Source organism: Podarcis pityusensis (assembly GCF_964106645.2).
Source record: "Podarcis pityusensis genome assembly, chromosome: 8".
In the NCBI taxonomy this organism is placed as follows: domain Eukaryota; kingdom Metazoa; phylum Chordata; class Lepidosauria; order Squamata; family Lacertidae; genus Podarcis; species Podarcis pityusensis.
In genome coordinates this window covers 10,485,758-10,513,735 of record NC_138033.1, presented here as the reverse complement: position 1 = coordinate 10,513,735, position 27,978 = coordinate 10,485,758, and the positions used below count along the sequence as shown (strand labels likewise).

At 51.9% G+C, this 27,978-nt stretch overlaps 1 protein-coding gene and 1 long non-coding RNA gene across 5 annotated transcripts in view; both read right to left on the bottom strand.

Moving 5' to 3' along the window:
* LOC308484605 overlaps nucleotides 1-27,978 on the bottom strand; it is a 110,899-nt gene that overhangs the window by 36,582 nt on the left and 46,339 nt on the right. The window lies entirely within an intron of this gene.
* Nucleotides 628-27,978, bottom strand: LIPE (lipase E, hormone sensitive type). Of its 4 annotated transcripts, XM_081018667.1 has the most exons (11): nucleotides 19,734-19,973; nucleotides 18,604-18,686; nucleotides 17,915-18,447; nucleotides 15,296-15,386; nucleotides 13,995-14,140; nucleotides 12,969-13,154; nucleotides 11,121-11,415; nucleotides 9,356-9,583; nucleotides 7,703-7,873; nucleotides 3,207-3,592; nucleotides 628-1,995 (listed from the first exon to the last, which is right to left on the bottom strand). In XM_081018667.1, the coding sequence occupies exons 2-11, from the start codon at nucleotides 18,659-18,661 to the stop codon at nucleotides 1,465-1,467; spliced, it is 2,625 nt and encodes an 874-aa protein (XP_080874793.1). In that variant the 5' UTR covers nucleotides 18,662-18,686; nucleotides 19,734-19,973; the 3' UTR covers nucleotides 628-1,464. The 4 variants fall into 4 exon arrangements, with proteins under 4 accessions (XP_080874793.1, XP_080874792.1, XP_080874791.1 ...); XM_081018666.1 differs by lacking the exons at nucleotides 18,604-18,686; nucleotides 19,734-19,973 and adding an exon at nucleotides 27,865-27,978; XM_081018665.1 differs by lacking the exons at nucleotides 18,604-18,686; nucleotides 19,734-19,973 and adding an exon at nucleotides 27,349-27,669.

Sequence of the window (27,978 nt, the reverse complement as noted above, 5' to 3'; positions counted from 1 at the left end):
GTACCACTCCGGCGGGAAGGTAAACGGTGTTTCCGTGCGCTGCTCTGGTTCGCCAGAAGCGGCTTAGTCATGCTGGCCACATGACCCGGAAGCTGTACGCCGGCTCCCTCGGCCAATAAAGCGAGATGAGCGCCGCAACCCCAGAGTCAGCCACAACTGGACCTAATGGTCAGGGGTCACTTTACCTTTAGATGCTTCTAGACAAAATGCTATAGGCTAGTTGCTTTTTGTAGAAACATAGGGTTAGGAGGAATTCTCAAGGGCCAATTAGCCCAACCCAAAATGCAGGAATCTCATATCCCAGGTGCCATGCAGAATAACTTTTGGGCCCCCAGCTGCTGCTGCACTACAACTCCCAGTACCCCCTGGACCATGGAGCCAACTTACCGGGGCTGATGGGAGTTGTAGTTCAGTGACAACAGGAGGGGCAAAGGTTCCTCACTCTCTGTACACACTGCCTGTGCTACTGCTGCCTTGATTAGCACAATATCGCTGTGGCCAAGAGCAGCGGGTGGGGTAAAAGGTTTATTCCACCTGCAGGGTGCCTCTCTCAGCCTTACAGGGACTGCTTGAAGGGAGACACACATACACACATAGTTCTGGATCCAAAGGAAAGAGGACGAGTCGTTCAAAATCGAACCAGCTTTTATTTACAAAAATAGTTCCCCCGCCCCCTGCTGCATCCCTTGCAGGTGGGGAGGGAACGCCACAGCCCTTTTTCAGGAGGGTAGACGCACCCAGATCTTCTCTCCCCCCTCCCCACCCCGGTTTGGTTTGTAGCAGCAGCAACAACAGTGAAAGGCAAGTGCGGGGAGCTTGTTGAGTTTGGAGGACAGGAAGGTCACAGTGTGGTGGAATGCGTCCCCCAAGAACAAAAGTGAATACTGAGAAGTGGCAGCCGGGACGCCCCATCGAGGGTCGGGACTGGGCAGTGGCTGATTTTATGCTTATTGTGCAAGGGAGAGGAGGGAGCTGGGCAGCCCTGCAAGAACTGGGAAGCTGCCCTGCTCCCCCGTTTCCTCCTGAGAAGGAGAAGGGAGGTCAGTGCTTGTGCTCATCTGTGCCAAGTCGCCCCCCCCAACACAGATCGTCCTTGGGGGTGCTCTGGCGGCAGTGGGGTGTTATGTGCATAGGAAGGCATGTGGGGGGGGGGCTGCTGGTGTGCGAAGAAAGGAGCAGGATTGTGGAAGGGGCCGTGGGCGAGAAGGAGGCGCACAAACTCCAGGACTGCCAGGACCCATCGGCAGCGGGGTTCTGCCCTTTTAAAAACACTCCAACATGTATAAAAACGGAGAATACGGGGCAACCGGCCCCTGGGTTTTGGAAGCAACGGGACATTTGCCTCCCGCAACCCATCAATGGCAGGAGTGGGCAGATAGAAAAAAGCACCAAGAGGGATTTCCACTGCAAAACGAAGCCACGCCACACCTTCTCAAACAAAGCGGTTCTAGTGATGCATGAGGCTCAGGCCCCCACCCCCCTGCCCACCGTGCCGTTGGAGGGGCCGGGACCCGAGGCGGGTGTGGACCTGTCTGTGGCCCCACTCTGCTGGCCTTCGGGGGACCTGCTGCCCTCCTGGTGCTCCTGGGCTGCTCTGGCCTGGGCGTCGGGCGTTGCACCGCTCCCCACCGCCGCGCCGTTTGGCCCCTCCTGTTCGGCGGCCGTTACCGCGCTGTTCTCCTGGGCAGGAGTGTGGCTGGCGGCTCGGCTGGCGGCAGCCCCGGTGCTGTGGGAGGTCCTCTCCAGCTTCCGGTGCTTCCGGTGGGAGGCAGTGGCCGCAGGCTGCTGCGTGGCCGGATCCTGGGGGACCAGGATGTCCCGGATGAGCTCCGTGCATAGGGCGGAGGCCTGGCGCGTTTCGCGGCACAGCTGGGAGAGGCTCAGGAAGCCGTGGGGGAGGTCCTGCACCACCCGCAGAGTCACCAGCTGCCCCAGCGCTCGGAGCCGCCGGGCAAACATCACCGAGTCGTCCAGCATGGGGTCGAGGGCGCAAGCCTAGGGAGAGGCAGGGAAGGGAGGCAGAGTGAATGCATGGCTCTGGGCTGCTACCTGCAAATCAGGGGGTGGAGAACCTGCGACAACCCTGCCCAATTGCCGTGTGGGTGGGGTGGGGGCAGCGGGAGATGTGGGGGTCCAGAGGAGGGTGGGGCAAAGGAAAGTCAAAAGGACAGGGTGAGAGATAGGAGACTCCTGCAGAGGGTTTGCCTGGCCATCTGATGAATGGAAGGATATTCCCATCATGCCAATGGGTGACTCCCCCCCTGAGGCATCCGGTAGGCTGTTTTCTGGAGAAGAGATGCTGAAATGCCCAACATAGCCACTCCCTTGCATCTCTTCCCATCCCACGCCGCCCCAGAAAACTCCCTAGCACCTCAGCCTCTTCCCTTAAGACAGCCTTTGCCAACTTGGTGACTTTTAGGTGTTTGGGACCCCAACTCCCATCGGCCCCTAGCCGGGACTGGAGCCAATGGGAGTCCCTGGCAAAGGCTTCCTTAACACGTGCTGCTGAAACCTGTTCCCCCACACCCTGACAACCAACTGCGCAGTTTTGTGAAGCCCGAGGAAGGTCAGCCGGCTAACTTTTGTATCCTGTTGTCATGGACTGGCTGGATGCAGAAAAGTGGTGAGAGGCATCATTTGGGGAACCCCCCCCCCAAGGGCACCCCCAGGGGAAGAAGATTCAGAGCCCGGGTATTGGTGGTGGGACGACAATGAGTGGTCAGAGGGGGAAGAAAGAAAAGACTGGGAGAAGGAGCTCACAGGGTTTAGTGAGCAGGGAGAGGCTGTGGCAGAGAGCAGTCCAGAACCAGAGGCAGGAGAGGAAGGGGGCCAGGAGGCAGAGATGAGACTAGCCGCTGAAGAATCCAGGGAGTCCCCAACTCCTGCTGCGACCAGCTCCCCAATCCCTCCAGATTGTGAGGGAAGGACCTGGGGGATGAGGAGGTTTAGAGAGCGGTGCAAAGCCTTTGCAACTGCCTCACTGGGACAAGACCTACTAGGGAGAATTACCGGGCTCACTAGGCCTGAACTGTTTTGTTTCTTTGAATGAAGTCTGAACTTCGCTGACACCTTGTGAGTTACTGCTGACTTGACCCTAGCACCTGCCTCTCAAACTTGTTGACCTCCCGAATCCCGCGAGCCCCAAACCAGCCCAGCCACTGTCCAGGGGGCCAAGATGGGTGCCGTTACCCCGCAGCCTCACTCACCACGATGTGGATGGGCGGCAGCCCCTTCAGCATCGCGTCCGGCGCCAGCAGCGGCGACATGAACGGGTTCTTGACGATGGGCGACAGCTCCAGGGGCATGCAGGTGGCCGGCTGGTCGGAGCGCAGAGGCTGGAAGCCGTCGGGGAAGGTCAGGGTGCCGTCGGAGCTGGGGGGCACCGCCTCGTGCTTGCCGTCGCTCATGAAGAAGCTGGCTGCCGGAGGGTCCGGGTCTGGGGCCAGGGTGGGGCTTTGGGCAGGGCTTTGGGTTGGAGAGGCATCCGAGGCACAGGAAAGGTTCTGATAGGTCTGGCTCTTGCGGGATTCTTTGCTGCTGGCGAGTGACTTGGATTTGAGGCCCACCTCGGAGATGCTCTTCCTCACAGGCTCTGTGTGGCGGGTGGGGAGTGACTGGTTAGTGAGTGCCTCACAGTGCAGTTTCGACCACAGTGAGACCCGTCGTTGCCCCTCTCAGCACAAATCCCAGCGTTCACTGTTTCCCTAGAGCCAATGTTCACACAATAACTCTTCCCTCCCTCTCTGTGCACACACAGTAGCAGCTTCTGGGTTTGGGGAGAGGTGGTTATTGGGTTGCTGTTTTTATTTTGATTATATATTTTGTGGTTTTATATTTTGATTTTGTTCTGTGAACCTCTCTGAGACCTCCGGGTATAGGGCAGTACATAAATCCAATTCAATAACAACAACAACAACAACAACAACAACAGGGTGAATGAGGATAAACCTGCTCCCTTCCCCTCCGTGGTCACAGCCCACAGCTGCTTTCGTTTCCTGTTTCTTGCTGCAAAACCCGATACTGAGGAGAGAAAGCGACACCTGATGTAGGAAGCACCCCTGGGGACTGCGGTAAAATGCTCCAGTTTACAAAGGGGGCAGAATGTCCTCTTGTTGCAGGGAGCACACTGCCCTACCTGTCCATGCCACACATCTCCCCATACCTTCCCTGGCTAGGACCCCCCCCCAAATGCTCCCCCCCACTGTCTCCTCCTTGCTATCACATGGTTCTTTGCAGTTTTGTAAACAAACCACACTATCCATTCTGAAGGAAATCAGCCCTGAGTGCTCACTGGAAGGACAGATCCTGAAGCTGAGGCTCCAATACTTTGGCCACCTCATGAGAAGAGAAGACTCCCTGGAAAAGACCCTGATGTTGGGAAAGATGGGGGGCACAAGGAGAAGGGGACAACAGAGGACGAGATGGTTGGACAGTGTTCTTGAAGCTACCAGCATGAGTTTGACCAAACTGCGGGAGGCAGTGGAAGACAGGAGTGCCTGGCGTGCTCTGGTCCATGGGGTCACGAAGAGTCGGACACGACTGAACAATAACAACAAACAAACCACAATACCTCAAGGACCGCCTCTCCCCATATAAACTGACCCAGACTCTGCAATCATCATCTGAGGCCCTTCTTTGTGTCCATGAGAGGTCCAGAGGGTGCAACATGAGAAAGGGCCTTTTCTGCAGTGGCTCCCCATTTGTGAAATGCTCTTCCCAGGGAGGCTCGTCTGGCGCCTTCATTGCATATCTTTAGGAGCCAGGCAAAAACATTCCTCTTCTCCCTAGTCTTTGTTTAATTAGCCAATCCATGTCCTTTTAAATGTGTTTGTGGGAGGAGAATTTGATTTATTTTGTAATAATAATAATAATAATAATAATAATAATAATAATACGCTGCCCATCTGACTGGGTTTCCCCAGCCACTCTGGCCGGCTTCCAGCAAGTTATAAAACCATTATTATAATAATAAATTATAACATTTATTATCTGCTTTGTGGTTTTAGTCTGTATTTCATGCTGTGAGCTGCCCTGAGATCTTCACATGAAAGCCTGATATACAAATTTAAATCACCATCATCTACCACAGTGGTGTCCAAACCTTTTTCAAAGAGGGCCAGATTTGATGAAGTGAAGGGCCGTGAAGGCCAACCAAAAGGCCAACCAAAATTGTTAACCTTTTTTTAGGATTGAAGTTGTTGAGGGTTATTTAGGATTTTCCCCCAGAAAAAAAAATGCCGCAACAGACTTTGAACATGCCTGATCTAACACCTCCAAAATCCAGAATAAAGCACAAAAGTGAGAATCCCTGTGCAAAACAAGGGCACAGTTTGCTTTGTGGGTAGAAGATCAGAAGAGCCAATCTGGTCCAGCCCTCTGTTCTTACAGGGACTGGCCAGAATCCCATGGGACGCCTACAAACAAAACCTGAGAGCAACAGCCCTCTCTCCTTGCCTGTGATTCCCAGCGGTTGTCAGAGATACACTGCCTCTGAAAATGGAACCAGAGACACCTTTGCATGGAACATGGAAAGCTGAATTTGGCCAAAACAGACGACCCACCAACCCAGCCCAGTTCCCCAGCTGTCACCCTGCAGAGCCTCAGACAAGTGTCTTTCCCAGGTCTGTTAGCAAAGATCTTTTTACCCGGTGATCCCAAGGGTTGAAGCTGGGACTTTCTGCACAAAGAAGCACAGGCTCTACCACTTCCCTATGAGGATGCAAACATAATCCCCCTTCTCCCCTTCCTGCTCCCTTCCCCAGCAGCGTGCGCCATGGGAAAGAGTCAGCCAACGACGGGAAGGAAGACAGCCTCCTTGAGGCCCATTGGCGTGAGCAGCTGCCAATCAATGCCAGGCTGTTTTGCACAGGGATTGTGCTGCATGCGATGCTGACCCAGCGTATCAGGCCATAACTCTGTCAGTTTGCTCAGGCGAGACTTCCCCAAGCCGCGGCTGCCATAAGGAGTGTGGCCTAAAAACCCAGGACACAGAAACCCTTGCAGAATTCTGAGAATTTTGGTTCTTGCCTAAAGGAATGGCCAAAAGAACAGGAGAAAGAAAGGAAACAAGGTTCTAGCCTTCAACAGTGCAGCAGGTGAGGCGGCAGCTGGAGGGACGAAGAGGAGAGAGAGAAACAACGGTCCAATTTGGCTCAGGTCATCAAAACCGGAAATCTGGGGACTAATCTACACTGCTCAGTCAAAATGTTTAAAACTGTGTTATAAAAACGTGACAACAGAGGGCACTGTAGAGCAGCAATCTGTCCTCAACGGAAATTTGCATTGAGAGCTATATTACTTTTTTTAAAGTGTTTACAGATCAGTGTAGATCCAGCCTGAGTGAACAAACTCTTTTTCCTTCCCCTCTCAACCTAGCGATTCATGGAACCGTTAAAAGAACGAAAGAGTCTGTGACCAGAAGGAGGAGGAGTACCAAGAGGAATGGAAGAAATTTAAAGACTATTTAGCTGAATATGCTAAGATAATTTAAATAGAAATACTTGCAAGTACCAGATTGGCCTAGGATTTAAACAAGTAATGTTACAGAATAATATGTTTAAAGTAAAAATGAAAAGAAAAAAAGCTGTTAATTGATTAAGTAAATTATATGTGAAAATAGTTTTGGAAAACTGTTACAATGATATACATTGAAACTCAGCCTGGGGGAGTCGGGGAAGTCACCCAACAATGTAAAGAAAAATGGAATTTATTATATTTAAGATTTATGTTTGTTTATTTGTTTAAATACATGGAAAATCAATAAAAAAAATGGGGGGGGGGGAGAGTGAAATGCAGAGAGAAAAGCTGAGATTTCTGCATGCAAACATGCCAGAATCAATAGTGCAGAATGAGAATAAAGGTAAAGGGACCCCTGACCATTAGGTCCAGTCGTGACCGACTGGGGTTGCGGTGCTCATCTCGCTTTATTGGCTGAGGGAGCCGGCGTACAGCTTCCGGGTCATGTGGCCAGCAGGACTAAGCCGCTTCTGGTGAACCAGAGCAGTGCACAGAAACACCGTTTACCTTCCCACCGGAGTGGTACCTATTTATCTACTTGCACTTTGACGTGCTTTCGAACTGCTAGGTTGGCAGGAGCAGCAACGGAAGCTCACCCTGTCACGGGGATTCGAACCGCCGACCTTCTGATCGGCAAGTCCTAGGCTCTGTGGTTTAACCCACAGCGCCACCTGCATCCCTAGCAGAATGAGAATAGAGCAGTGCAAAATCTGAGGTCCCCTGTCTCCAAAGCTTTATCTAGCTCTTTCCCACAAATGCCATGCCGAGCCAGCAGCAGCAGCAACAACAACACCCCAAGCCAGCCACCTCTGTACCCTGTTCAGACCATGCCAATGCACATGCCACCCTGTGCCAGCTGCAGGACCCTCCCCTGGGGCTGGCCAGCAAGGACGTTGATGCAGCCCTGCCCCCTTCTCCTCGCCTCAAGCAGCGCTGCATGCCGTTAGGGGCAGGAGGCGGCTCCTACCAGCTGCCAGGTTAGTAAGAGTTGGGCCCTGCGATCGGAAGAGCCGCGCCAGGGACAACATCGCCAGCAGCTGGGTCAGGGGGCACCGGCAGGAGCCCCGCAGGCCCCAGGAGAAGGGGCAGTGCCCTGCAGAGACAAGATGGGACAGAGGACGGCGGGGAATGAGGAGCAAGAAAAAATGGCGAGACCGAGGAGAGATGGGGGAGAGCTGCTTCTTACCTATCGGGGCATCAGCCCCATTGATCTTGCCCGTGTTCTCCAGCAAGGAACCAAACAAGGAGGAGGCTCCCAGGCGCAAGTCTCGGAAGAGCATGGTGGTGTCTCGGCGCACCATGTTCACGGGGCTCAGTTTCTCCAGGGTGGGAGATTCACACTGTTCTGGCTCCATCCCTTGGAATGGAAAGGGGGGAAAGAAACCCAGACAGTCAGGACGAGACGGGTTCCCTAAAACCGTACAAACACACCCTGATTTTTGCCATGCCCTTAGAACCTTCCGGCTCCCTTTCCTACACCTCTCACGGTACTCCTCACCACCTCTTTCATTTTCTGGTTTCATTCGGGGTACAAGTCTTATACAAGTTTTAGTATATGTGCTGCCTACTGGTGTGGCTCGCTGACCTCCCGGAAAAACAAAAAGTCGACCATTTCCTGCTAGGCAAAGATCAGAAGACGACCCAGATGGTCGCCAGATTCAGTGTACAGATCTGTAGGTGCAGACCATCCCCCGACTCAAACTAGTTCGTTAGGAAAATCCCCAAACTCAGTTCCATGGGTGAATCTGGGTCAGCTCCCTGCGGTAGTTTATCTTAAAGTTTCAAGTGTCTATACGCTTATCACGTTTATTAATTTTAAATTTATTGTTGTAAGGTAAAGGGGACCCCTGACCATTAGGTACAGTCGTGACCGACTCTGGGGTTGCGGCGCTCATCTCGCTTTACTGGTGGAGGGAGCCGGCGTACAGCTTCCGGGTCATGTGGCCAGCATGACTAAGCCGCTTCTGGTGAACCAGAACAGCACACGGAAATGCTGTTTACCTTCCCACCGTAGTGGTACCTATTTATCTACTTGCACTTTGACGTGCTTTCGAACTGCTAGGTTGGCTGGAGGAGGGACAGAGCAACGGGAACTCACCCCATCGCGGGGATTCGAACCGCTGACCTTCTGATTGGCAAGTCCTAGGCTCTGTGGTTTAACCCACAGTGCCACCCGTGTCCCTAATTTATTGTTGTACATTGTTTTAATTGTTTGTTTTCCTTCTGTGACTGTACCCCCAAGTGTGTTTTATAAGCTGGTCTCCGACCATAATAAATTATCTATCTTATACAAGGATTGATAGCTGCCTTACAGGGCTCCGGTGAAATAAAGAGAAAACAGTTTTGCGTTTTAAAAGCAGCAGCAGAAACGCCACAGTGCGTCTGAAGCCAGATGCCTTCAACTCTGTATTTCAAAGATGTCTGCAAATGAGACAGGAAGCCTGGCAGTGTCAACTCTGCCACGTGGGAATCCCTTGCAGACGTGCCTGGAGACAAGCAGTCAAGTCGTGCATCCACAGTAGTGGCCAGAGCAGAAATGACCGCTGGTAGGAGCACAGTGAGAATAAGCATGCAGCCACACAACGGGACACCTTCCTCTGCCCCAGCTGCAACAAAACATGTCTCTCCCTTATCAGTCTCAACAGCCACAGCAGGCACTGTAACTCTCCAATGGTTTGACTTCACTCCCAAAGGCGCAGTCCTCCGTGGTCTCCCGAGACAAAAGATGCCAGCCAACCACATAGCCAAGCTTAACCAACCCATGGACCTCCAACCGCTGCTTCCCTTTGCCCGCCAGGAGTGATACCCCTCTTGCCCCCCGAGCATCCCCTGCCCTCACCGGCATAGGCACTGAGGCACTTGCACAGCACGCTCAGAGGCAGGAGCGGGTCGAGCAAGGTGAGGAGGCGGGAGGGCGAGGCCGAGACCTGCATGAGGGTGGCCGGGTACGCCGCCATGATCCCGTCTGGCATCTTGATCCCGAAGGCGGCTGCCCGCATGGAGACCGTGATGCACAGGTTTCCGCCAGCGCTGTCTCCCGCGAGGCACACCGTCTGGGCTGTGGAACCTGCCAAGTGGCGGGGGGGGGGGGGAGAAAAGAGGTCAGAACCACTCGGGGCAAGTGGGGCAGAGGGCTCTTTTTCAAAACCCACCAGCAGAACCCTCTCCGAATGCCAGACATGGCGGGCGGTGGCAGTGCCCACACTTGGGAACTCCCTATCTATTGACACCAGGCAGGCATCTTTGCTGTATTCTTTTCAGCACCTTCTAAAAACCTTTTTCTTTAGGCCCATGAAGATCAGTGGTTCCCAATCGGTGGTCTGTGAACCCCAGGGGTTCCATGGGACATAACAAAAAACTACCATAGAGGTATCAACATTTTTCAAAAGCGGTGTGTGTGTGTGTGTCCCTGGCTTGGCTTTTGAAAAAATAGGAGGTTCATAGTACTTAGCTAATTGGGAACCACTGATCCAGACTGTTGATACATGTTTTAATCTTTTTCTCGTTGATCATGATTTTTAATTATTACTATTTTTCAAAAATGCTTTAATTAGCAGCTTTCGACTGCTTGCAACAGTAATTTGATTGCTTCCTTCTTTCTGTAAACAGCTTTGAGATTTAATTTTTACTTTTACAGCCCACCGGTGCATAAATTTCATGAAATAATAAGTCACTGAACAAAGCAACATGGGAAGCCCTGGCTGTGAGCCTCAAGAGAAGCCTGGCTGGGTGGCTGGCCCTGGAAACCCGTTGTGCACCAGAAGCGGGGCAAAAGCTGGTAGAAGGCTTTCTTATTATTATTTTTAGCTCTATGCAAACAAGGCATTTGCACTGAGTAGACCTTACACTGAATATGACACCCCCAGATGTTGCTTGCTGGAGCCATGCTTGCTGGGGCGCTAGTGGGAGTTGCCGTTCAGATCTGGAGGTCTCCAGCTCTGCATGTGAAATGTCCCTCCTACCATCTCTGGAAGGAGACCTGGGAAACCGAGCTCCGCCTGAGATTTGGGCCCAGGGCAAGGATGGGGGAAACCTGGGTCCCTGCCCCAGAGGCTCCTCGACTCTGTTTCCAACCAGTATGGCCAATGGTCAGGTTCATTCCTAGGAAAGCTCAGTTGGCAGAGCGTGAGACAGTTAATCTCAGGGTCGTGGGTGAGAGTCCCAAGTTGGGGGAAAAGATTCCTGCATTGCAGGGACTAGAGGATAGACATGGTCCCTTCCAACTCTACCATTCTATGATTCTAAGATGCTAGGGTTGCCATATCTTGAAGAGCAAAAAAGAGAACAGTCCAAGCCGCCTAAGCCCGAAAAACCCGGACACTTCCTTTAAAATTTAAAAATCCGCCCGAATGGGCATGTTGGCCCTGCAAGAGGACATGACCTGGTTTTCCCGGATATATGGGAACCCTAAAGATGGGAGCTGTGGTCCATGCCTGGCATAGGGACACACTGATCTAGGCAGACAGACGGTCAGAGCCAGCAGAGAGCAGCTTCCTGTGATCTTCCGAGGAGGATCTTAGCAGCTGGTTCCTCTCAGGCCACTATGGCCAAGGCCCAGTTCTGCCCCCCACCTCCTTCCTTCCCCCCAGCCCTCATTTTCTCACCCAACAGGTGGCAGTTCTTGATGGCCCAGCAGTAGGCATAGAAACACTCTTCCAAGGCCCGAGGAAAGGGAGCCTCCGGCGCCAGCGAGTAATCGATGGAGAGGATGGGGGCGCCCAGTTCCTGAGCCCAGGATTTCAGGTAGGGCTCGTGCGACTTGGAGGTCTGGGCCACGAAGCCGCCACCGTGGAAATGCACCACCAGGTAAGGCGAGCGAGGCAGCGGCTTGGTCCTCCAGCGCAGCTCCAGGGCCAGGGGGCCTTCGGGGCGCATGAGGTTGCAGAGCTCCTCGCTGTCCTGGAAACGGGAAAAGCAAGAGGTCGTGGGTGCAGTGCCAGGCCCCGAGAGGCGAAAGGGGCCCAGCTGGCATCCACCTGCCGCCGCCCGGCGGTGCCAGTCCCCGGGGCCGTCAAAATCTCAAAGGGCTCTCTTGACAAACAAGATCGCTGTGACGCATTCCTGGAATCTGTTGCTCCAGGCTGCAAGCAGAGAATTGGATGGTTGAATGATCCTCCGTTTAAATGAAAAATGAATTTTGCATTTGGGTAACCCTCAACCGTTGCGGAACATGGAATTTGCCCTCTCCCTCGTGCATGGCAGGTTCCTGATTTGAGGCAAACCGCAGTTCTCCTAGTCGTCTGTGGCAAACCCTGGTTTGCTTGTCCTGCAAGCCAGGATCAAACCCCGGAGGAAGGTAACAGGCATGTGAGGGGAAAGGGGGGAAGAGGAAGGACAGAAGCCTGAGGTTCAGGGTAACCTCGGAACCGGAGCACTGAAAACGATGTGCTTATTTTAAATGTGTACAGTGGTACCTTGGTAGTCGAACGGCTTGGCTCCTGAACAAATCGGCTTCCGAATGCCGCAAACCCGGAATTGAATGTTCCGGTTTGCAAACGTTTTTCAGAAGCCAAACGTCTGGCGCGGCTTCCGCTTGAGTGCAGGAAGCTCCTGCAGCCAATTGGAAGCCGCGCCTTGGTTTTCGAACCGTTTCAGGAGTTGAACGGACTCCTGGAATGGATTAAACTTGAGAACCAAGGTACCACTGTATATGCTGCTTTTTCTGCTTAAAAAAAGCCTCAAGCAGCTAACAATGAAAGCCATACAATTAAACGCACCACCAGCAACAAAGACAATGACCAAAACAACATTTGCTGGAAACCACAGGAAAGGAGAGCGTTCTTGTGTTTGGGTCTGCTTCCCAGAGGCATCTGGTCTGCCAGTATGAGAACAGGGTGCTGGGCAGGATGGGCTGCTGGCCTGATCCAGCAGTCTCCTATGTTCTGAATGGCAACAGAGTGGTTAAAAAGCTGTACGTCAGAGAGAAGGACAGACCAGCTCCCTTGTCCTTGACTCCGGGTTTCCTGAAGTCAGGGAAACTGGCATGTGGGACGGCATCCAATTACAGAGCAGTCCCGCTCAGCCAGGGTCCTGTCCGGGAACGGTTTGGCCACGTGATGAGACCGTACGCCTGGAGAAGCTTTTTCAGCCTGCGGAACTAGTTCCCTTGCAGGCAATCTTCTCGGGGCACCGGCTAGCAGTGGCTGCGATTGGATGCAAAAGCGGCCATGCAAAATGACAGACCCCCCCCCATAGCTTTCCATCCAGGCATGCGAGAGGCATCAGTGCTGTTGAAGGACAAATTCCAGCAAGGCAAAAGCCCTTGAGGGGGTGGGGCAGGGCTGGTGAAAGGCGTGGCCTAGGGAGAGCCCCAGGGGCCAGGGAGAGAGGTCTGAGGGCCGCATCCAGAGACTAAATAAAGCCCAGGATTCCACATGCCTCAAAGCTACGGGGTCTGACCCTGCTCATCTGCCCTAGCTCAAGCCAACCCGCGGCTGCTCCCAGCTGCTTACCTGTCCCTCGCGCAGCTCGTGGGAGATGAGTCTCATCTGCACGGCTCCTGGTCCGGTGTGGGCAACTGGGGGGGTGATGGTGACTGTCAGCTGGGGGTCGGCAACCAGAGGCAGGTCAAAGGAGTGTGGTGGCACCAGCAGCGCCCGGGATAACCGGACCTGGGAGGAAGCCATGCTGGCGAGGGACTGCGGAGAGGGCAGAAGCTGTGTGAGAGTCCTAGGAGTGAATATCCAAAGAGCAGTTCCCCGCGGGAATATCCAGGGCAGAGGTGGCCCGCAAGGGACCAGGTACGCAGCATGAACGGCAGGAACAGTGCTGCATCACTAATAAATAATAATAATAATAATAATAATAATAATAATAATAATTTATTCATACTCCGTCCATCTGGATGGGTTTCCCCAGCCACTCTGGGTGGTTTCCAACAGAATATTGAAAACACGATAGAACATCAAACATTAAAACCTTCCCTAAGTAGGGCTGCCTTCAGATGTATTGTAAAAGTCAGATAGTTGTTTATTTCCTTGACATTTGATGGGAGGGCGTTCCACAGGGTGGCATAGCTGGCAACGTTTCCCTTTTTTTAAGGAAAATTTCCTTATTCTGAATAGGATTCCTCACAAGAAAAGGGAAAAGTTGACAGCTATGCAGGGTGGGCGCCACCACCGAGAAGGCCCTCTACCTGGTTCCCTGTAACCTTACTTCTTGCAGTGAGGGAACCTCCAGAAGGCCCTGAAAGCTGGACCTCAGTGTCCGGGCTGAACGATGGGGGTGGAGATGCTCCTTCAAGGTATACATACAATTTGGACAGCCCATTTTGTTGCTATAGGTGCCCCCCCTTGCTAAACCTGTCCATCTGTCCATCTTTCACAGTTCCCACAACCTCTGCCTCGCCTCACGCTCCCTGCCATCTGATCATGCCTCCTCCAGGCCTCCCCCTCCGACCCAGGCAGAGTCTCTCTCCCATCCAAGGTCCCTTCTCCCCCCAGTAGGTCCGACCTCCTGTCATCTGAGGCAGGACTCACAGCCAGCAGCTCCATCTCGGTGAGGTTCCAGAAGCTCTTCCAAAAGTGCACGTCCAGGTTCTGAGTGATGCGCTCAAACTCTGTCCCACGGAGCTCGGGGTCAATAGCAAACTTCCCGCTGGTGAAGAGAGAGCTGGCGGCCACGCCTGCGGGGGGGGGGGGGGGCAACGAGAGAGAGAAAGAGGAAGAAGAGGGAGATCAAAGGGGTTGGGTGACATCTCAGGGGAAAACCTCTGCTTCAAATTTCGAGAAAGGGGCTGCCCGCATTATTATATCCCGGTGCGTCTAGTGCAGGAAAGAGGAAAATAAAAATATGTGGTACCACGAAGCTCATTGCTAGTAGCAGAGAGTGAGGTCAAGCGTTGACACATTTTCCAGAGACACTGGACTTCCTACGCATAGCGGGGATGTGCCTGTGGCGCTTATGCGCTGCAAAAATGCGCTTGTTCCACTGCTTCTACAGTGATTGGAATCCTTCCTGACTTGAGACAACCTTTTCTGCCCTTGGGAGACGGTTGGCCTATACTTCAAAATACAGTGGTACCTCTGGTTGCGAACAGGATCCGTTCCGGAGCTCCGGCGGTATCCCGAAGTCTTCACAACCGGAGAGACCGCTTCTGCACATGCGTGCGCGGCAAAACACTTCCAGGTTTGCTGTTTTCGCAACTCGAAGTTTAAGTTATCCGAGGGTAACGTAACCCAAGGTTCCATTGTAACCGCCCTATTTTTCCATCTATAAGACGCCCCCTATTTTAGGGGACTCAGATTTAAGAAAATAGGGGGGAAGATGTCTCCGTGTATAAGACGCCCCCTAATTTTTTACATTGTTTTTTTAGGGGGTAAACCTAGTTTTATACACGGAAAAATACGGTATTTGTTTGTTTCTAGCCCATTCTTGTCTTCAAGGTGCTCAAGGCAGTATACATGGATCTCTCCTCACCCCACCCTCATTTAATCCCAACAACAACCTTGTAAGGCAGGTTCGGCTGAGAGGCAGTGACTGGCCCAAGGTCACCCAGTGAACTTCATCCATGGTCTAGGCGGGATTGGAACCCCGGTCTCTCCCAGGCCCTAGTCCAACATGACACCACACGGTCAAAATAATACAAAAAACGTGAGAGGAACAGCACTTTGACCCACTGGCCAGTCATGCGTCCTGGGAAAAGGAGGCAGCTATGCATTACAGGGAGGGGGAAGCAAACGTTTTGGTGTTCAGGGGGACACAATGGGGAGAGGACAACAGTTCCCATGTTGTGGATGTGCCAAGATATGCCTGCCATTCCTCCCCCACCCCCACTCACCAATGCCGGACACATGCCGCTTGTAATTTTCCCCAAAGGAGACGAGGCTGATGGCGATGGTCTGCAGGAAAGGCCGGATCGAGGGAGCGAACTGGGAAGGAAAAGGTCAACATTAAGGCTGGGCAGAAACTCTTAATGAATTAAATAATTACATTTGTTTGTTTCTTTTTCTTGCCCAGGGCAACCCAAATTGGAGCGGGGGGGGGGGAATATCCTAAAAACACCCCACCCACTTCTAAAAGGCTATAGATAGTTTAATAAGCAAAAGGCTTATTATATGGTTGAAGAGGAATGTTTTTGACAGGTACCTAAAGCTATATGATGATGGTGCTGGGCGAGCCTCCTTGGGGAGAGCATTCCACAAATGGGGAGCCACCACCGAAAAGGCCCTGTTCTCAAGTTGCCTCTCTCTGGAACTCAAAGAAGGGCCTTAGATGATCACAGGATCCTGGTAGGTTCATATGGAGAGAGGTGGTTCTTGAGGCACGGTGGCCCTGGGCTCTTCAAGGCTTTATAAGCAGCACTTTGAATTGGGCCCAGAAACTAATTGGCAGCCAATGCAGTCGGGCCAGGATTGGTGCAATATGCATAAACCGTCTTGCCCCAGTAAGCAGCCTGCCTACTGAATTCTGCACCGGCTGAAGCTTCTGAACCGTTTTCAGAGGCAGCCCCACATATGAGGCATCGAACTATCCTAAAGGTTACAGAGCATAGATGGCAGAAGTTAGGCGATCCCCATCCAGACTGGGGCAGAGCTGGGCCACCAGCCAAAGCTGATGGAAGGCACTCTGCACCACCAAAGGCCACGTGAGCCTCAAGCAACATCAATGGAGAGGGAGGGTAACCCCACCAGGAGCCGGCAACTTCCCATCCATCCAGTCTAGAGAACCACCCACTAACAGCCTTGTCTGGACTGAGCTTCGGTTTGTTGACCCTAATCCAGTTCATTACCGAATCCAGTCCAGCACATCCAGGGACACACCACACTTCCCAAACACGGCTGCTGGTTCCAAGCCTGAGAAAGGCAAGTTGAGAAATCTATAGCCAGAGGACCAAACCATGGGAGACGGGGAACAGGATGTTGCGTTTGGGGAACTGGTTGCTCGCAGGCAGAGGCCTGGCCAAACATGCTAGAAAAGGATGAGGCAGAGAAGAAGAAGAAGAACTGCTGGATCCCTGTTGCCAAGTCCTGCCAGGGTTCCTGGCTGCATGGACTGGGTGAAGTCAGAGAGTCAGGGAAGCTCCGAAATGGAGATCCAAACTCAGCAGGGAAACTTTGTCTCCTGTGAGACAGGGCGATGACTGGCAAGTGTGTTGGGCTGGAGGAGGGAGAGAGCCAGAGGGACTTGCATGACCCATGGCTCAGGGCCATGCAGCCAAGGCCGACGCCTGCGTGGAAAAGAAGAGAGAAGGAAAGGGGAAGGCCAGAGCTGGCTTTCCGTGACGGGGAGGCCCTGACTCCGCTGTGTGGCAGGCAACTCTTGCCACAGAGGCTCCTTCGGGACAAACACGGAGGGCTCTGTGTTGGGCAAATCAGATTAAGGGAGCTGATGGGGACCGGCGTGAGCTCTGCAGAGAATAAGGTGAACTTCTTGGGAGGAGTACAGAGGTCTTGTGAGGAAAGGGCACCAGCTTCTCCTGGGATGAAGCGGGCTCTCCTGGCAATTATTATTACTACTGTAGTATCAGACGGCCGCTACGTAAAAATCAATAACAAAAAGCACAGAGCAAACACGGGGAGGGGGGGATGATGACAGGTCCCTGCCCCCAGGAGAATACAGCTGACTGCAGCCAGTGGTGGAGGAACAACAACAGAGAGAGGAGTCAGGCCAGGCCAGCAAGGGATGAATGCAAGCAAACACAGCTGTGGCAAATTCAGCCAAGCTATAGATGGGGTTGGAGAGGGCAGTCAGCAACTTCACAGGGTTTGGGCTGAGGGGAAGGAGAAGGAAGGCTGAAGCTCCGCTGCCTTACATGTAGAAGGTCCCAGGATAAGTTTCTGACACCTCTAGGTGGGGCTGAGAACATGCCCCTGCCCTCCTCCGAAACCCTGGAGAACTGCTGCCAGTCAGTGAGGCGATACTGCGCTAGCTCCGAGGGCCTTCTGGTGGTTCCCTCACTGTGAGAAATGAAGTTACAGGGAACCAGACAGAGGGCCTTCTCGGTAGTGGCACCCTCCCTGTGGAACGCCCTCCCGTCAGATGTCAAAGAGATAAACAACTTTGAGAAGACATCTGAAGGCAGCACTGTATGGGGAAGTTTTTAATGCCTGATGTTTGGCTGTGTTTTTTATATTATTTTGGAAGCCACCCAGAGTGGCCGAGACAACCCTTTCAGATGGGCGGAGTATAAGTAATTAATTGTAATTATAATTTTTATTATTTATGGACCAATTGTCTGACTCAGTCCAAAGCAGCTCATGCCCCCAGGCACTGTGCAGATAGATGTCCCACTGCGAAGACATCAAGGGGGAAAGACCGAGCTCCTTTTAGAACAGGAGACCACAGAAATGATGACAGGTAGGAACATGGGGGTTCACTGATGCCTGCAACGGGTCAACAGCCACCTCCCCAAAGCCTAGGACCTCCATGCGGGCTGAGCGCCTCCCCTCCGCCTCACCTGGAAGCCCATGCAGCGCCCGTAGAAGCAGCCCTTGTGCATGGTGATGTACTCCTGCAGGAACTGCTCAGAGAGCCCTCGGTCCTCATGGTTGAAGAGTTGGCCGGGCTGGTTCTGGGTGAGAAGGCGCTGGGCCAGGTAGACGAGGGCTCGCAGCTGCGTCAAGGCGGTGCAGTAGGCCTCCAGCTCGGCGCAGTTGTGGCTGGTACGGAAGAAGATGCTGCGCCGGTTGGTAGCCACGTAGCGGCTCTTGTGGACGATGTGGGCTAGGCAGCAGCGCACCGTCTGCGCCAGGCTCCGGTAGCCGTTGGCCGGCGTGTGCTCGTCCAGGTCGAAGATGTGGTAGATGGTGGCAAAGTGGCTCAGCACCGGCTCCAGGCACCGGGCGTGCTCCCGGATGGTGGTGAAGGCCGCCACAAAGCGCCGGCCCGTCTCGCTGGTGCTTTCCTGGAAGAAGTTGACGTTGTCTTCTGCCAGCGCATGCAGGGTCTGGAACAGGGGCCGAGGATCCATGGTGCTGGCGACGGGGGGGCCTGGAAGAGGAAAGGAGAGCTGTGAGGGGGTCCCCTCCGGAGAGAGGCGGGTACGAAGGGAGCCAGGGGGAGAAGTTATGCTGCTGCGACTGAGCGCAAGGAGCCTCTCACCAAGCGAAGAGCGCGCCTTTGCCGGACGTCCTGCCCCTTACTTACACTCCCCTGTCACTGCCTCAGCTACGTACTCCACATTCCCTGATTCCTCGGCTTCCATGTCTCCTCCGCGCACGCCGGAAGCCCTGTGAGCAGAGCGGGCATCGCTTACTAAGACAATATCAATGTACAGAAGAGCCCGTTTCCAGAGGGCTCCACCCCACTCTCTCTCAACGGTTCTGTCACCCAGGAATAACGCCTGATGTGGGCTCTCCTGATGAAGCTGTGCAGGTGAGAACCAAGCCCACTCCACGTAAACATGTAAAAAATGCAGGCAGGATTTGAATGAAAAGCAGCAGTTGAGTATTTGTTGGGAGCACGGTGTGGAATATTTATAATACACAGCAAATTTAGAAATTATGGGGGAACTATGGTGGGGTGAAACTGTATGTGAAATGTATGTCTACTTGGAAGCATGTATCAATTTGTAAACTTTTGAAATTCGAAAATAAAACTTTAAAAAACCCCAAAAAGAGAATCAAGCCTACACCTAATGGATGGAGCAGGCAGATGTTGCCCACATCTCAGTGGGGTCCCTGAGTTCCCTCTTTTATCCCTCCTCCCACCACTGGTTGCAGCTCACCTCTAAGAGCAGGTAGGGGTTAAGGTGAGCGCACAACTTAAGCTGTTGACCCTGGTGAGGTACAGGCAAAAACCTGCTCCCTTTCTGGTGGAGCGATGGGACATGCCTCTGACTGCTGGTGGTTTGAGCCTGCCCAGAGATGGCTGTGTATTGCAGGGAGTTGGACCAGGTGACCCGGGGGGGGGTCCTTTCCCAAACTCTAATTCTGTGACTGGCAAGCCCCCGACCCTCGCCGACAGGTGCCCAAAGCACTCCCCACAAGCACAGCCCACCCACATTTAATAAATAACCATCAGCCTATCAACAGGCCTTCCAAATAGTTAGGAGCAGCCTCCAGCACTTCAAAGACGTCCAAAGCTCTTTGCATCCTCAAAAATCCTGACAACAGTCCTGCCAGGGAGGCCAGCGGTGGCAGCAGAGGAGGCAAGAGCTGAGGAGGCAAGAGCCTGGTCTCAGGCTACCAGGGGACAGGAGGCAGCTGACACCCCAGCCGGTTCTTGGAGACACTTGAGCACAGGAAGAGAAAGGGGACTGTGTCGAGGGTACTCACCCACCGCTGCCCACCAAGGACCAGGGCTTCCTGATGCCGCCTGGAGTTGCCTTTCGGCCACTGGCTGCCTGCCCAGCCAGCCGGCTTAAAAGAGGGCTGGGGAAGTCAACAGGCTGGCCCCGCCTCGGAGGAGGGGACGAGGGAGGGAGAGTTTGGGATTGACTGGGAAGGGGAAGGAGGGCCAAGCTGCCAAGCTACTGTCTCAGCCCATCTCTGTTTCCCCCTCGGCAGCGTTCTGGAATGCTGAGGCGCTGCATCAAAATTCCAACATTCCAGTTCCGCTGCCAGTTCCCTCTCCGCAAACCCATGGCTGGAATAAACGAGCCACAGAGTGGTTGGTGTGCATGAATTGTTTTCTTCACCGGATATATTTGGTGCCCGCAGCAAAGCTGCGGGGAGGGTGGAAGGTGCTGGCTTTGGAGTATCATTATTGGGTACTGTTTTCTGAGAGTGCAAAGGACCCCAATGGGGAAGATGCTTCACGAGGGAAGCTGAGCTAGGAAAACTGGGGAGAGAGCAACAGGTGGGAGGGGGGAGACAAGAGGAAAATGAGGAGCACGAGGCAGAAATTTAGGGGTTGTGGGCAATGGAGGTCTCAGTCCTCGGATGCTTGTCCCTCCTTCTGGAATTACCTGTGTATATTCTGGAGGTTTAAAATACAGCTGCTCCCACACCCCACCACACTTTTCAAGTCACACTTGCATGTTGTTGTACACACCGGAGAGCAGGGGGAGATATTTTCACCCAAAGTGCATTGCCTGTTGGGTTTTCCTGTGGTTGCGAGAACCCCTCCAATTGTGTGTGTGTGGGGAAGCTGCCCCCCTAAAAGGCTGAGGGAGCCGGCGTTTGTCCGCAGACAGTTTTTCCAGGTCATGTGGCCAGCATGATTAAGCCGCTTCTGGCGCAATGGAACACTGAAACCAGAGCAGCGCACGGAAACGCCATTTACCTTCCCACCGGAGCGGTACCTATTTATCTACTTGCACTTTCGAACTGCTAGGTTGGCAGGAGCTGGGACAGAGCAATGAGAGCTCACCCGGTTGAGGGGATTCGAACTGCCGACCTTCTGATCGGCAAACCCAAGAGACTCAGTGGTTTAGATCACAACTCCACCCGCGTCCCAGCTGCGCCTATAAATCAAGTAAGTAAATAAAAATACTTAACTAACTGACCAATTGCATCACAGATAGCTCTCTTCTGCTCCCCTCTAACAAAAGTCCTGCTCCCCCTAACATAATTCCTAGCTACGCCCATGCCTCCAACTCCTATTCCTGAAGCTGTCATCTGAGCATGTGCAGTGGCTGCCTCAGATGTACACACCTCAGCAAAGGGAACATGGCATATATTTCTGAACTGTGTGGAAGCTGGTTCGAGGGGAAACACAACGAACAGCGTCATTTCCCAAGAAACTACAGGATAGATATGGATTGGTGCTAATGCCATGCACACTACAGCTTCAAACGCCGGAGCCAGGGTAACCAGCACTGTGTAAACAGCCGTTGCCTGTTTCTTCCTCTGCAATTAATGAGGACTAGAAACCTAGTGCTTTCCCCCACTAAAAGGATGGGGGGAGAGTCTAGCCGTTCTTATTATTATACTCTACACCACATGATATATTTCTGCACTGGAGGGCAGGACCCGAACCAATGGATTCAAGTTGCAAGAAAGGAGATTCCAGCTAAACATCAGGCAGAACTTTCTGAGAGTAAGAGCTGTTCGACAGTTGGGACTCTCCTTCCTTGGAGGTTTTTAAGCAGAGGTTGGACGGCCATCTGTCATGGAGTTGAGATTCCTGCATTGCAGGGGGTTGGACTAGATGACCCCCAGGGTCCCTTCCAACCCTGTGAAATAGTGTGGCAACAAAGATTCCAAAACCCCGGTCCTCAGCAACCACAGACCTATTATATTCTTTTGCATTTAATACTGTAGGAACTGATTTGGTTGATTCTGTAACAGAAGAATGACGCTATTTGCACCAGAAGAACAGAACAGAACAGGCTCCTGCTCTTCCCCACACAGGGCAGGGAGCCAGGGCTGCTTATGGGGCTCCCGTGACCATGTTTTCAAGAGCGGTGCCAATTAGACCAACTCTTTCCAGGAGGGCCACATGCTCCCCATGCGCAGACAGGTCCCATGGGGCTCCTTGAAGCTCATCTGAGAGCTGTAGAGCAACAGCCTTTGAGCAGAGCGCTAAGGGCAAGAAAGGGGCATTGCACTCGTTGAGCCAGATCAGAAAAAACTAATAGGGATCACAGACTCGCCAGCAAACGGTCCTGCGACTTCTATTTAAATCAGACAACGTGGGGCACAATTTGAAATGGTCAGACTTCAGCCCCATTCTTAAAGCGGCCCATGCCAACTTTTCATGCAGGGGCTGGAATGTCTTTATTTATTCGAACACCAAATGAAATATTACTCCTTGCCACAGCGTACCTGTTGTTTCTGCCCTCAGTCAGCTAAGAGGAGGCTTCTTTCCCTTCCGATTAACAGGAATTTGCAATTCCGCTCCGTTTCTGACCTTTGTTATGCCTTCCCCACAAACACACTTTCCCAATTCCTTCCTCACGCCTTGCTCCCTCCTCCACTCTGACTCCACTAAAAACAATCCCAGATTCATCATAAGCACACACCACGCTTCAAAAATACATGTGCTCGTAAGGTGTCCATAGTGCAGGCAAATGCACCTCTGCAAAGGTTTTTACGCACTTTTCTCTCTCACACACAAACTGAGCCATCCTGCCCCCACTCTTTTGACACTCTGTCAGAGGGACAGGCCTACCAGCAATCTGAATGCCAACTGAATTATCTCACCTTGCCCATTCCACAACGCCTTTTTAATTCATTTATTCTTTTCTTGGGGCTAGGCTGCTGAGTTATTCACGTCGGCATCTGTCATCGCTTCCAAGATGGCCTTTTTAAACGTTAAAGGTGGTGAAACCTCCCATGTGTGGAATTGTAACGTCACGGGCACTAGCCAAACAGCACTGTGCACAGTCAGCTTCTGCTGCCAAGTGGCAGAACCAGTTTTCATCATCCTGGATCTTGGAAAGAAATACGTAAGTATCTTTCTATGCAGTGCAGCAGGGGCACCTCAACCGCTGAAGTTGACTTATTTATTTGAAGTATTTATACCTCTCTTAGCAGCCAAAATCTTGAGGCAGCTTGCAACAAAATGGACAATAACTCCACAGTTACAAAAATGAGCTAAGAGGCATATTATATATATCAGTTCCCCCTTCATCCTCCCATGTTCCAACCACCAGTCTGCAGCTGGTTCTCCCAGCCTGGATCTCGCTTTCAAAGCTACCAGATGTTGTTGATGTCGTCATTCTTATTTCTAATTACTGAATTTATATCCCACCCTTCCTCCTGAAGAAGCCCAGGGTGGCAAACAAATACACATCTTTCTTTTAAAAAAAGCATTTTAAGACAGCTAAAACATTCTGAAATCAGTTTAAAGCATTATTTTATCCAGTGATCTCAGGATTGCTCGGAACAGCACCCCTTCGTCCACCAAATGCCAAACAGGAATGTTCTCAAATGCATCCTGAAAGTTAATCATGATGGAGACAGACGTACCTCACTAGGAAGGTTATTCCATGAACGGGGAACCACCACAAAAAAGGCCCCGTCACAGGTGAGCCGCCAATGGTGCCACTACCAACAAGGCCCTACCTGTCAATCATACGGTCCGAGACGGTTGATACTGGGGAAGGGGCTCATTTAAGTATTTGGGTCCCTAGGAATTTAGCAACCCACAAGCCAGGGCCTCCTCACTGCCCTGTCACTGCTGTCTTCGCAGCCCCTGGTGGCTGATGCAGGAGATCCAGGAGCAGCAAAGGTGTTACAAGTTTCCAGTACCCACAACTTTCAGGTTTATAGTGGGCCTCACCCTAAGAGACGTACAGCATCCTTTTAAACAACAAAGGGTCAAATCCTTTTTATCATTAACTTGAGTTTTCTTCCTAGAAGAGAATGGAAACTGCCCCTTCTGTTTTATTGCACCAGCTGAAGAAGAATCGAGTGGCCCTCCAGATGTGGTCGTAGTTCAGCTCCCGTCAGTCCCCAGTCGGGATGGTGGGAGTTGCAGTCCCACAACATCTGGAGGGCCACGGACTCCCCATCCACGTTCTACAAGTGGCATGGAGTTCCAAAGATGGGATGTTTGAAAAGACGAGATGCGGAAGGCAAAACTTAGTTTTGAGCAAGAGCTGAAAGATCTGCGCTGCCGGGAGATGCCCAGACTTTCACCATTCCCTCCCAGGACGTGGAGTTTGAGACTTGCCCAGCTGAGTCACCACTTTGGCATCTGTTGGGGAAGAAATGTTTCTGGGTAAACTAGGAAACACATGGGGGCAGGATGAGAGCAAGGGGCACAGGCAGCAAAGGGGGCACATGTCAAATGCCAAAAACATGGAAAACAGGGGACTGGGAGAGAGGGCAGGGAACAGCCTCGCAGCTGGAACTGGACAGGGATTGGGGAGGGAGGAAGTCAACTGTCTCCCTTCTCGGCAGGGTGTGAAACCTTTGCCCTTTAACCTCTGCTGCGCAGGGGGGAGAGAAGGGGGGCTAGCTTAAGGAATGACAACCTGCGGTGAAAGCCAAGCCTCCTCCATGTCACACCATGTCCACGTGGCTCTCGGATTGGCGGACGACAGACCCGCACCCGTTCCTGGCCTTCCCCTCCCCTCGCCACCTCCTCACCCCAGGTGCTCCACTGCCGCAGTTTCTAGCAAAAACACAAACCAGCGAGAAACAGCATCTCACGCGGCTCTGCCAGGGCTAATGCCCGCATCAGTTAAGATCATCAGGTGACCTCTGGGGCACAGGAGCAAGCTGTGCCAGGCGCGCTCAACACAAATCTCCCTTTGTGGCCGCCAGCTGAGCTGCCGGCCTCCTCCCTGCCCCTTGGCGTGACCGTGAGGGCAGAGAAAAGGCTGGTCGGAGATTCTGCCAGGAGCAAAAGGGTGCCCGGTTCTGCAACGCTCATAGATTGGGAATGTGGCGCCTCAGGCAATGCCTTTGCAGGCCTCAACAAGTTCTGCAAACCAATCACGCTGCCATTACCGAGGAAGAAGAACTGTAATAACAGCGGTACCAACTCAGCATGACATGTTAGAAGCTAATTCACTGACTAGACAAAAAGTGACAAAACAAGTTCTGTGAAACTGCTGTAGGTTGCTCAGGGGCTGGAGGGTAGGGTGCCAGGGAAATATGCAAAAACATTACTAAACCTTGAAACTAATCCTTGCCATTAAGGGCAGGCATTGGTTTGAGAAACCAATTTTGCAGATATATCTTTCTTTAAAGAGGGAGCGATTGTCATCTGGGCAGCCCAGGACCTCCATACACACTGCCCAGGCTTGCGCCCCGGAGAGGTCACTTTGGGTCTGTTTAACGCAACAGAAACAACACGGCCTGACTTCACCCCCAGAGGCGCACTCCATTGTCTCTCGAGACAAACAGATGCCAACAATGTTTGTGGGGCAGGGGGTCTCCAGGGCAGTAAGAAATCACCAGAACTCCTGGCTGAGAGGAATGTAATATCGTGAACTTTGAAGTGATCTGAACATATACCCAGTCACTCGGTGTACAACTTTAAAAATAAAAGAAAACTTGTTAGAATTGCCTTTTTATTAGTGCTCACAGGGATGTGGCAAGGTGGTTCATTAAAAAGTAATTGGAAGACACAGCCGAGAGGGAACAAGATGGAATCTCAAGGTACAGTAACAGAAGAGAATGTGGCACAGTTCAGTCATTCTTGGGCCTTTACTGACAGAAGGAACCAGTCTTGACAACTTCTACAAGAAGCTGTCATCCAAAATTCATCCCAGCAAGGGAACAGTGCAAAAACGTTTTGCATTTAAGAGCAGAGATGTGTGACATTTGCAGTGCAATTCTATGCATGTCTACCCAGAAGTAAGTCCTATTGGTTATACGGGACTTATTCCTAGGTAACAGTGTCTAGGATGGCAGACTAAGAGTTCAGAAATTACTTTGGGTAGGACTCTGAAACTAGTGCTTATCATCCAGACTGCCGCACACAGATGGCCAGCAGCTTAAATCTATATCGGAACCTGAAAGCTTACATAATTCTTCCTAAAGCCCCGATATCAAATTTTTAATTCACCTCCATCTCATAGAATTTTCAGACATATGCAGCTGGTATCTGAGAATCTCACTGAGAATTTCCACAGGCAAACATAGCATACACAGAAACAACATTCTTACCCAGAAGCCCAGGTGCCACCCAATTATGGGGCACAGAGCAGAACGCACAGAGAACACACACACACACACACACACACACACACACAAAAAACAAACACACAAAAACACACTTGGAAGGTATGCTAAGAAATTCCCTTCCCACATCTTGGCATCAGGGTTGCAAAGATTTCACTACTGATCAATAACATATATGAAGTTCTAGAAGCAGAAGATCTAGTACACACACACTGCTTAATATGCTAAATAGAAAAGCCATAATTTAGTAAACATTTTAATGAAAGTAAATCTGACACTCTCTTACACTGTATTCAAAAGGACCCAACAACCACTGAGCTCTAGCCCACTCCCATCTTCCAAAGGACCATCACAGTCGATCACACAGTTAATTTCTAGCAGATGTCGCTGAGGGACAATGTGATATAGTAGCTAGAACTGGGGAGACCTGAGTTCAAATACCGACTCAGCCACTAAGGTCACTGGATGACCTTGGTCAGCCACTATCTTCCAGCCTAATCCCTCTCACAAGGATGTTGTGATGATAAAATGGTAAGAGAACCATGTACATTGCCTTCAGGTCCTTAAGTTATAACATAATAAATACAAATCCTGTCAAGATACCATGGATCATACTTTCAGCAACATAAGCCCCATAAAGGACTTGATTGCAACAACTTCCAGAGGGTGTAGCTACGTTAGCCTGCTCCAGCAAAAAACAAAAACCCAATCCAACCCCCCAATTCTTATGGCACCTTAAAAACTAACATTTTAAAATTTACTTAACAAAATTTATTTACCGATTATAAAAAAAAACTTCTAAGCAGTTTACAAGTCTTTTATTATGGCCTAAGATTCCACGGTCTACAACTGACTTCATCACTTGCATGATAAGTAATCCTGCATATACCCATAACTCAGAACAACATTTTATTCATGCTGACGAAGTTGGGACTGCAGTCCACAAAAGCTTAAACCAAACTGAACGTGTTGATCTTTATAGTGCCACAAGAACCTGCTGGGCATTTATTAAAAAATAGTTTGGGACCACCCCTTTGCTATTTTCAGTTGGGCCTCAAGCTTTGCATCAGTGAATCACCACAGATCCTTCAGAAAACATGAGGCACCCCTGAGGACCATCCCTGGGAAAAAGGATCCACCAGCTGGGGTTTTCACAGGATCTACTATCCTAGCCATGTGTGAGAGAGTATTAGTCGATTACCCTTGGATTCCTTCACATACACACCCCAACATTACCAAGCTGACTGCTTGATCTCTTACCGCTGCTCCTTATTTATGTTGTTATTGTTTTTTACTGAAAAAGGGGTTTGTCGTAACAGGTCAAAGCGTTAATTTCTGCATGCATTCCTGCTCCGGCCGAACTACGTACCTCCACCTGCGATTCTTGCATGAGATTTTCCTCTGACAATCCACCCCTTGCAACCCCTATATATGTGTGTGTAGATTTGCCTCCAGGGGGGATAGCACCCCATGCCCCTGACTTGCAGAGGTTAAGGGCGCCAGACTGACTGGGAGACCTGGGTTCAAATCCTCCCACGCCCTCATTAAGTGACTTTGCGCTGCAGCCACCTTCTCTCAGCCTTCAACAGTCACACAACACGGCCCACGGAACTGTCACAAACGCCACCATAAAGTGAGCTGGCCTTTAAGGGACAACGTTATTTGAAAACCGCCCCCCCCCAACAATAACTGTCTACCGCCTAATGTTCCCACCGCCTCCCCCCCCCACTTCCCTAATGGAAGCGCCCTCCCACAGAACGAGGAAGAGCGGACTCAGACCCCACCATTACAACTTTGGGGGGGAGGAGGAGGGAGCAGACCGCGGCGGGACCAGCCAACGCCTCAAAAGGCAAGCCCGCCTCCCCTTGATTGGCCCTTTACTTACCCAACGGGGTTCCGTCTCCTGCCCCCGCCGGCCCCCTGTGAGCCCCCTTCCAGACCGGCTTCCGCCTCGGAGCGAACGTTCGGTAGCGCCACATGACGGGCGCTCGCCAATGAG

Excerpts from the sequence above, each read along its gene's own strand:
- LIPE (XM_081018665.1), bottom strand. The coding sequence starts at position 27,451 with ATGGGGTGCTATCCCCCCTGGAGGCAAATCTACACACACATATATAGG. Across the intron at positions 18,448-27,348 it reads TGCAAGAATCGCAGGTGGAG|GCCCCCCCGTCGCCAGCACC; the intron begins GTACGTAGTTCG and ends TTCCTCTTCCAG. Across the intron at positions 1,996-3,206 it reads TGCCGCCCATCCACATCGTG|GCTTGCGCCCTCGACCCCAT; the intron begins GTGAGTGAGGCT and ends GCCTCTCCCTAG.